Consider the following 9,566-nt stretch of genomic DNA (forward strand, 5'->3'; position numbering starts at 1 on the left):
GGGATGGCATCCCCCCAGGACACGAACCCTTCCCAACTCCACGTGTTCCCGGTGGCAATGCTGTGACCCCAGCCCCGAGAGAAGGTCCCCCACCGGCACCATCACAAGCTGCCGCCCTCCCCGCCTCCCGAAAACGCCAGATAATTGGGAATGGGAGCAAAAGGTGACGACAGCGGTCCTCTCAGATGTCCCAATGTCAAAGCACAGAGCTGGCGGCAACAAAGGGCCGTGGGGATCGATGCGGCTGGCGGGGACGGGAGCGGGATGAGAGGCTGTTTCCCGGGAAAAGCGATGCCTGAGCCGGCGGAGCAGCAGTGCCATCGCCTGGAGCCCTCCTCCAAGATGCTGGTGCCTCGGGCGAGTCCCCAAAGAGAACGCAAACACGCCTTAGTTTTGTTTTTCCACAGCCAAAACCTCTCCATGCAGCGCGGGGACTCCATGGCAAAGGGATCGGGGTTTTCGCCGCTCCTCCTGTTTTTCACCCCAAAAGCGTGGGGAACGCGGGAGTTTTGCAGCTCTTGAGCACGGCTTGGGAAAACTCCCTGCTTGAAGGATAAATGGTTTGGGGAATGATTTTTAGGGCAGTGCTGGGGATGGAGGGTGGTGGGAAGCGCTGGGGTCAGGCGTTGTTCAAGGCATATGGGGCCGAGGATGATGGTGGAAAGCAAATCTGTTGTATCAGAAAGCAAAGTTTTGCAGAAAAGGAGCCCCTCGGGTTGATTTGACCCTAAAAATATGAATTTACATCAGTAATAACAGAGATTTGGAGACAATCTTGCCATTTCCCCTTACTTTCTATGCCTCCAACTGGAATGCAAACACATCCAAGCCATAAATGGGGCTCCTGAACTCAATTCTGGGGCAAGGTGGGCAGGGCTGGGGGTCCTGGTGCTGGATGGGACAATGGGGAGCCATGGAAAGGCAATGGCCGAGGGGCAGTTCCACCTCTAAAACAGCACCAGTGCTGTTAAAGTGCTGTTTTAGCATACTGTGGGCTCTTTTATAGGATATAAAATACCTGTGCTTTTATCTATCTATCTATCTATCTATCTATCTATCTATCTATCTATCTATCTATCTATCTATCTATCTATCCATCCATCCATCCATCCATCCATCCATCCATCCATCCATCTATCCATCCATCCATCCATCTATCTATCTATCTATCTATCTATCTATCTATCTATCTATCTATCTATCTATCTATCTATCTAATCTCTATATGTGCATATATATATGTGTATATATATATATATATATATATAAGCACAGGTAGACATGCATTGCTGTACATATATTGAATATTTATTGGGTATATATGGGAGCTGTGTCAGGGGAGGTTGAGGCCGGATGTTGGGATAAAGGGTGAGCTCTGAACAGGCTCCCCGGGGAATGGTGACATTCCCAAGGCTGCCAGGGCCTAAGGAATGTTTGGACAAGGCAAAGGCTGGGATTGCTGGGGTGTCTGTGCAGGTCCTGGGGTGGGACTTGATGATCCTTGCGGGTTAACTCAGGATATTCCATGGTCCTGTCACCAGCAGCAAGCAGGAAGTTTTACAGGAAACAAAGATAAAGGAACCCACCTGTGGAACTGCTTCTAAACCCCACCAGAAGCAGGCACAGAGCTGGAAATGATCTCACTGGGGATGGGGAGCCATGGAAAGGCGACGGCTGAGGGGCAGTTCCACCTCTAAAACAGCACCAGTGCTGTTAAAATGCTGGTTTAGCATATTGTGGGCTCTTTTATGGGATATAAAACATCTGTGCTTGCTGCAGGGCCTAAGGAATGTTTGGACAAGGCAAAAGCTGGGATTGTTGAGGTGTCTGTGCAGGTCCAGGGGTTGGACTGGACAATCCTTGTGGGTTAACTCAGGATATTTCATGGTCCTGTCGCCAGCAGCAAGCAGGGGGTTTTACAGGACACCAAGATAAGGGAATCCACCTGTAAAAGCTACTTGTAAACCCCACCAGAAACAGGCACAGAGCAAGAAAAGCAATTCCTACCCTTGAGAACAGCCCTTATGCAATAAAGGATAGCAGGCGCCCGTCTCCCATGACAAATAGGGAGGGAAAACCGAGCATATTGCACGCCAAGCACAGTCATTTCTTTTGATGACGCGGAAACTTTGCTTATTTCATAGAAAACAAATGGATTTTGAAACATCGCCACCCTCAGGCGCCACACGCTGCCCTCAGCCCCTCACGGACCGTGGCCACGCCCTTGGGTTAAGCCACGCCCCCGAGTCAGGCCACGCCCCCCCCCCCGCGGTCCTCCAGGAGCACAGAGAGGCGGGCGGAAGGCGCTGAGGGCACGGCGGAAGTGACGTCAGGGCGCGGCCGCCTGCAGCGGGTGGGTGGGAGGCGCCGTGAGGGGAAGATGCCGGTGGCGGTGATGGCCGAGAGCTCCGGGAGCTTCAGGCGGCTCCTGGAGCAGTGCGAGACGCAGGAGCTGGAGGTGCCGCGGGCCGGGGGGGGTCTGGGTCTGTCTGTGTGTCTGTGTCGGTGCGTGGGGCTGTGTGCGAGCGGGGCAGGGCGCAGGGTTTGAGCTAGCCCCCTTGGGCTCCTCAGAAAGGCGCAGGCTGCAGAGAAATGGGTGTTTCTGCATAATTATTCGCGCCGTTTCGGAGGGAGTGAAAGGGAGGGGGAGTCTGTGGGTTTTCAGTCCTTCCCGTGGCTGAGAAAAGGAAAATATTGATCAGGGAGTGGAGCCCTGAGCCAGGCTCGGGGAATTGCCCTCAGACCGAGTTTTGCTGTGGCAGCTTTTACTGGAAGCTCCCTCCGTACTGCTTTACCTTCCCCTGCCCCTTGATAAAAGGCCTGAAAATTGGAAATCTTTGCCGCTTTCAAAATTGTACAACTTTTTTTTAATTGCTCGTTTATTTCCTCCTTGTGAGCTCTGCTGAAACGTGGCAGGTGCCAAAGCTTAGCTTGAGGTGTTTGGGAGGGGCAGAGAGGCTTTGCTGTGGTGGAGTGGCCTGAGCTGAAACTAAATGAAGCCAGGGGCTAATTAATAGGGGTAAATTTAATTTCACTTTCAACAGCTGCAACTTTCATGAGCATAGGAAGTTGGAAGATGTAGGCTTATTTACTTCCCTCCCCCCCCAAAAAAAATTGCACAGGCCTGTTATGTGATGTGAAAAAAAAATTAAATAAAAATAAAAATCAGTCCTCTTGGAGTGTTCAATTTACATAAAACTTGGCTTCCTGCTGTGTTTTGTTTCACACCCCTCTTTCAAATCTGCAGCCCTGTGTTGTGTGTTTGTTTTCAGGCCCCTGGAGGGATTGCCACACCCCTGGTGTATGGGCAGCTGCTGGCTCTGTACCTGCTGCACAACGACATGTGAGTGGCTTGTCCCAGCCTGGGACACTGGCTGTGTCACCAGCACACTGGGAAGGGGCTCTGTGGTTAATGAAAGCGCTGGTTTTGCAAAGGAACAATGGCAATGCTCCTGGGGATGGAGTCTCTTTCACCCCTTGATCTGACAGGCATGCTGTTCTCCTTTCCTGTGGGGAAATTTGGGAATAAAGTTCCTTCAGTGGTGAAATTGGCTCCTCTGGGAAGTGTTGAACGTTTCAGGGTTTTGTTTTGTGGCTGTTCAGGGCTGTGTTTGTTTTGGGTTGGATTTGGGGGTGTTTTGGTTTTGTTTTGGGTTGGATTTGTTCCTTCTGTTTAAACTCCAGCAGGATAACTTTGGCCCATCCCTGTTAAAAATGAGGGATGCTGTTGGCTTGAAGGGGCTAAACCTGCAGGAATTCCTGGGAATTTGCACTGGGGGGGTTATTCCATGTCCCTGTGTGTGCTTAATGCACTGAACTTGAGGTTTTAGGGAGAAGTTGCTTTCCCAAATTGGTGTTAAATGAGGCAATCCATGAGCTGCTGTGTTACAGCAGCCCAGGGTTGTCTGCTGGAGGGCAGCTCTGCTTTCCCACCTCAGTGTCCCATATTCCTTCCTGGAAATAATATTTTTTAAAGCACTGAGAGCGTTCATCACAGCATCTGGGCAAACCTTGTGGTGTCTCTTTGTGACTGAGAAGTATTTTTAATCTTTTTATTTATTTATTTTTAGGAATAATGCGCGTTATCTCTGGAAAAGAATCCCTCCTGCTATCAAATCTGTAAGTGCTGGGCCAAATTCACCTCAGAAACCTGCTGGTTTTGTTGCACAGCAATGTTCTCTGAGAACCTGCGGGTGGAAATGGGTTTATGCACAAGGATTTTCTTCTGGATTAACACTGAAGTTTGGTTTTTATTTTTTTTTCTTTGGTCACAACAGGCAAATGCTGAGCTGGGTGCAGTTTGGTCAGTGGGACAAAGAATCTGGCAGAGGGACTTCCCAGGGATCTACACAGCAATCAGTGCACATCAGTGGTCTGAGACCATCCAGCCCATCATGGAAGCACTCAGAGGTAAGGCTGAGCTCCTGTGGGAGCAGGGAACTGCCTGGAATCATTTTGTTATTTGCTCCAGCAGAAACAAATTGTTCATTGTGAAAAATCAGGACAACTGCTGCCAAGGTTTTGTGGGTTTTACTATAAGGTTTTCAGTTGTTGGGTGTAAATTAAAAGCTCTGCAAAACCTTGTAGAAACAACTAAAGTGGTCTTGGTAGGATTTTGTTTCTGTGTATTCTTTGACACTGAGTTTTCATAAACCATGTGGTTTGTTCTGTAAGAGCAGAACAGACCATAAATCACCCAGTTTTATCAGAGTTCTAACCAGGGAACTTGGCTTGGCATTTCAGAACCTTGTAGGAGTTACAAGGTGGTTTTTCTGTGTTTTCCATCCTGTGTATGGTAGCATGCAGACTCTTGCTCCCAGAGGGCAGTGCAGGCGGCTGAAGGGAGGTGTTCTGCCAAACAAGTTCTCTGTAGCTTGAGGAACAGCTATTATTTCTTTGCTTTTTAGATGGCACTAATTATTAACTAAGCGCTGGCACATTGCCAGCAGAGAATGCCATCAGCTGCAGAGTTCCCTGTGCTGCTGCTGGAGCCCAGGGTGCTGCAGGCTGCACTTGGAGGCTCAGGGCAGGCCCTGAGGGGTTTGCCCTGCCAGAGAACAAGCTGTTGTCTCCTGCTGCTGACTGTGAGCTGTGGCAGGGGAGGGGGAGCTCCTGAAGGGCTCCCTTGAAGGCTGGTAGTGATTTTCCAAAGGTGGTGGAATTGAGGGAATGTTCTCAGGTGTCCCAGCTCTGGAGATGAGTCCCTTGTGTGCTGTGTTCCTCCCTCCCTAGATGCAACCAGGAGACGAGCCTTTGGACTGGTTTCCCAGGCTTACACATCCATAGTTGCAGATGATTTTGCAGCCTTTGTTGGCCTTCCTGTGGAAGAAGCTGTGAAAGGTACTTGGCATTATTCTCTGAGTGTAATTATTATACTGATAATTGTGGCATTCACATTCTTTAATAAAATCCCTTGACCCAGGGTTTTTCTCCTGGGAACCTCAGAGCCTCAGGGAAAAGGAAAACAATTCTGATCTCATTTGCTTCTCCTGTGCTGTGCTCATGTGGAATGTGTTTGGGGATTGTTCACCCACAGGTGATTGTTCCATTGGGTTCTGCTGTGAGTTGTTTTGGCTCTTTGGCCAGTCAGGGCCAAGCTGTGTTGGGACTCTGGAAAGAGTCACAAGCTTTCATTGTTATCTTTTAGCATTCAGTATCCTTTCTGTATTCTTTAGTATAGTGTAGCATTCTTTAGAATAATATAGTATCATAAATTAATAAATTAGCCATCTGAGAACATGGAGTCAGATTCATCATTCCTGCCCTCATCGGGGTTTCCAGCATTTATAGTAGATAATGAGCTCAGAGAGCTCTAAGTGATGATTAATAAAAATGTATCTACAAATTCTGAGCCTCTTAAGTGACTGGGCAGGGTTAGAGAGAAAAAAAAATCTTGGTTGTGGATAATGGTTTGATGTTTTAAAAAATTATTAGCTGTTAATTGTCACTCTTTATTCTCCCCTTCTGTATCTTACAAATGCCTTTCCAGGTGTGCTAGATCAGGGCTGGCAAGCAGACTTTGCAACTCGCATGGTGATGCCTAAAAAGCCAGGTAGGTGGAGCTGTTACTTCATGAAACATTCAGCATTTTTAGGAATTAGGTGTGACGTTTGTAATTACAGCTTTGCACTGGATTCTGTTAGATACTTTTTGGACACTCATGCTGCTCGTAAACACGGGGCATGTGTAAAACATGAGGAAGTACAAAGTGGTGGGTTTGGTTTGGACTTACAACAAGTGGTTTGGATTAAGCTACATCCTCACATGAGCTTGTTTAAACAAAAGCAGACAGGATGTGCTGGGATTGCTCCCTCTCCTCCTGCTGCTGGCTCTGCCTCTGTGCAACAGAAACTGGATGAGCTCAAGTGGTCTTAACCTAATAAAGATGAGTAAAAAATAGATCATCTTGAACCTGAGATTTTTTTTTCCCCCTTCAGGAGAATTAGAACTTCTTCAGGCAGAGATTTAGTGAATCTTTGTGTTCTGAGGAGCTCCAGTTGTTGATATCATTTCCTTTGATTTAAAATCTAAATCTTCACTTCCATGGTGTTGATTACAGAATGTCTGTTCATGCAAACCATGGTCTGCAGAAACGCTTGGCTCTTCTTTTTTTCTTTTTTTCTAAATCTGTATCTGTCTGTGTCAAAAATAAATGTTAAGATGTAAAAGCAGGATGAAACAACTGTTCTTAAACTGCCCTGTGCAGCTCTGGCAGAAGGAGCCAAATTACAGCATATCCAAAAGGGCAAGACCTGTTAGACTAAGAAGTGACACTGTTTGTATGGGCAGAGTTTGGGTTTTCAGAGCCCATAGTAAACAGGTGCCAGGTGTGGAAATTTACCCCTAAGGGGCACAAAGCCAAGCACAGCCCTGAGATTTTATATAGGAGCAGATTGGGTTTTTATGAACTGGCTGCCAAATGTGCAGAGCTTAAAAAAACTGGGAATTACTTACATGTGGTTTTTGTTCCAAAAGTGAGTGCAAGAACTGCTATTCAGGCAAAAGAAAGGCTCTTTTGAAGCAGCTAAGCCTTGGGTATTCTGCTTTTTAGTTATAAAGTCAAGTGTGATGAATAAACAGGTTTAATTTTAATTAGCTTTTGATCCATGTTTTGTTGCATAGAACTGGTTAAAACTGTTCCACTGGTCTAATTTTGTATGTTTTTCTCCAGGTGTGCTGGAAGCTTCCTTTAACAGATTTATTCCATCATCAGGTATTTTTGTTTGTATATAATGGATTTAGCTAAACCTGCACAAACAGTGTCAGCACTGAGTGGGAATTGAGTCCTAGAGAGGTGGATGTTCTCACTGCTCCCCCCCAAAACAGAAAACAGCATCCCACCCCAATCAGGTGCTATGTAAATGTGCTTCTCCCTCTGTCTCCTCACTCCCTCATGTTTCAAGCAGTGCCTGAGATTCCTGAGGTTCCCACTTCCACAGCAGAGCTCCTGTGTGTTCTGCTGGTCTGGTCACCCACCAGATCTGTTTGTTTGGAGTCTCCAGGATGGAAGCTTGCAAGGAAAGGAGCAACCAGAGAGCTCCAGGAGCTTCCTTCTCAGGGCAGAGTACTGTCAGCCCTCATTTCTCAGACTGCAGTGTGTGCAGAGAAATTCTGAAGGCTGCTGGCAAGTGGAGCTTGTTGCAGCAGTTTTTGTGGTTAGTAACTCCTGGAGCACTGAATGGTGCAGATAACAGGAATTATGTCATCTGTGCAGGGAGGAGATAGATACAGGTAACACCTGTCTCCAGAAGGCTGCTGAAAGTCAGATGCATTTAATTTGTTTTCCCTTACTGTTGTGATGGAGGGTACTGCTGGTGGATTTGCTTTCTAAATTTCATTAATGATCCACTTGTTTTATCTTTGCAGAACCTGCTCCAGTCCCACCAATTCCCAATGAGCAGCAGTTGGCCAGATTGACTGACTATGTGGCTTTCCTGGAAAACTGATCACCCTGCTCCTGTGTTCAGAACAACTTGGGAATCCTGTGTACTGACAGTTTTAGATCTAAGATTTATTTTATTCTGTTTTATTCTGTTAAATGTTGCGGCGTCCCCCACTCAGAAGTGTGAAGTATCCAGTGTATGTCAGCCCCACTCCTGCTTTGCCAAAGCCCAACTAGCAGTGAAGCAATCCTTTACCTCCTGCAATATTTATTCAGTAGGTACACAGCACACACAGCAGTATTACATAGTCTTTTTTTTTTTTTTTAATTGACTCAAAGCAGGACCTTTTTCAGGTGTGTTAGAAATGGAGAAGAAACAGTTCTCTGGTGAGTACTGCAGTGCTTATCACAGATCTGTTGCATGTTGAACTAGAGGACAGAGAGTGGAAGACTGCCCAGCCTGTATGCACAGAGAAAAAATATTTTGATGAAAATGGAAGAAAACAATTTTGCAGTAACTCTCTTGCAAATATTTTTGTGGCGTATTTAAAATTGATTTTTTTTCTTGTTCTTTCTAGATTGTTAAATCTACTTCTTGTTCTGATGTGAGAAATTTCACATCAGGCATATTTTTACAGCAGAATATTTGTTTAACAAAGACAAATCTACACTTTGAGGAAGTATTTTGGCTTTTGGAAAGTTTTATTTGAGTGGCGTAGGACACCAGATGTTTTCCTGGGTAACCCTACACCTTGAAACCTGTCATGTCTTGCTCCCTTTCAGTATGCTGGGCCAGGATCTGCAAGAAATAACATTTCTTACCTGTCTTTAGGCTTTCTGGGTTACTTTTGCAGTGATTGGAGAGGAGTTTCAAGGTGAGAGTAGGAGCAGAGCCCAGCTGGGAGGGGGTGATGCACTGGGCTGCAGTGTCAGTTTGAAGAGCAATTCTCTGTGTCAGTCTTTGAGCTGAGAGTGGGTTTTGGCAGCAAACATGAATTCTCTTGCTGTTTGTGTTACGTTGGTGAAAAGGCTGTGGAGGAAGAGTGGTGCTTTAAAAGGCAGTGCATGTCTCCATTTACTTCCCCCCCCTTTCTGAAATCCTATCCAGAGGTTCCATGGAAGCTGGCAAGTGTGCCCTTGTGTTGTGATTGTTTTTCCAGTGTGCACTGCCTACTGTACATTCTCTTGGTGAGGGGGTGTTAGCAGGGAGGAATTACAAATCGTGCTCTTGCTGCCTTGAGAGCTCCTGTGATATGTAAACACTTCCTCAAAATGATTATTTATTTGAAACCCACCTAAGACTTGGATTGCTAAATTTTTCTTCAGTGATATTAAAGAACTTGTTTACACTGACCTTGTGCACTTGAGTTTTTAAATTTTCTGCAGAATAAAGGTCTGGTTTGGTGAGTTTTTAAAATGAATTCTTACTGGCCTCATTTGGAGAGGGCTAGTTAAAGATTACTGCAATATTTTATGCCTCAATAGCTTTGTGTGCAGCAATTGTATGGTGGTGTGTTAAAAAACACTGGCACCCCTCAGATGTCTTAAAATATTCCTTGGTGTAAAGTGTTTGAACAACTGAGTGAAAATTTCCCTTCTGTGTATGTATTTTACATGTCTGCACTTGTTGGTAGCACACAAGCCTGCTTGAGGAAATGAAGCTTAGACATAATTAAAGGATTAT

The 9,566-nt window shown here is 46.1% G+C and overlaps 1 protein-coding gene across 1 annotated transcript; it reads left to right on the plus strand.

The window, feature by feature from the left end:
• The first annotated feature begins 2,339 nt into the window (after positions 1–2,339).
• Positions 2,340–9,235, plus strand: COPS8 (COP9 signalosome subunit 8). The gene is made up of 8 exons (XM_063162749.1): positions 2,340–2,458; positions 3,273–3,343; positions 4,071–4,119; positions 4,278–4,410; positions 5,233–5,340; positions 5,990–6,052; positions 7,172–7,213; positions 7,867–9,235. Exons 1-8 carry the CDS (start codon positions 2,381–2,383, stop codon positions 7,944–7,946), a joined length of 624 nt encoding a protein of 207 aa, XP_063018819.1. The 5' UTR covers positions 2,340–2,380; the 3' UTR covers positions 7,947–9,235.
• The last annotated feature ends 331 nt before the right edge of the window (positions 9,236–9,566 follow it).

Source organism: Melospiza melodia, chromosome 8 (genome assembly GCF_035770615.1).
Source record: "Melospiza melodia melodia isolate bMelMel2 chromosome 8, bMelMel2.pri, whole genome shotgun sequence".
Taxonomy (NCBI): domain Eukaryota; kingdom Metazoa; phylum Chordata; class Aves; order Passeriformes; family Passerellidae; genus Melospiza; species Melospiza melodia.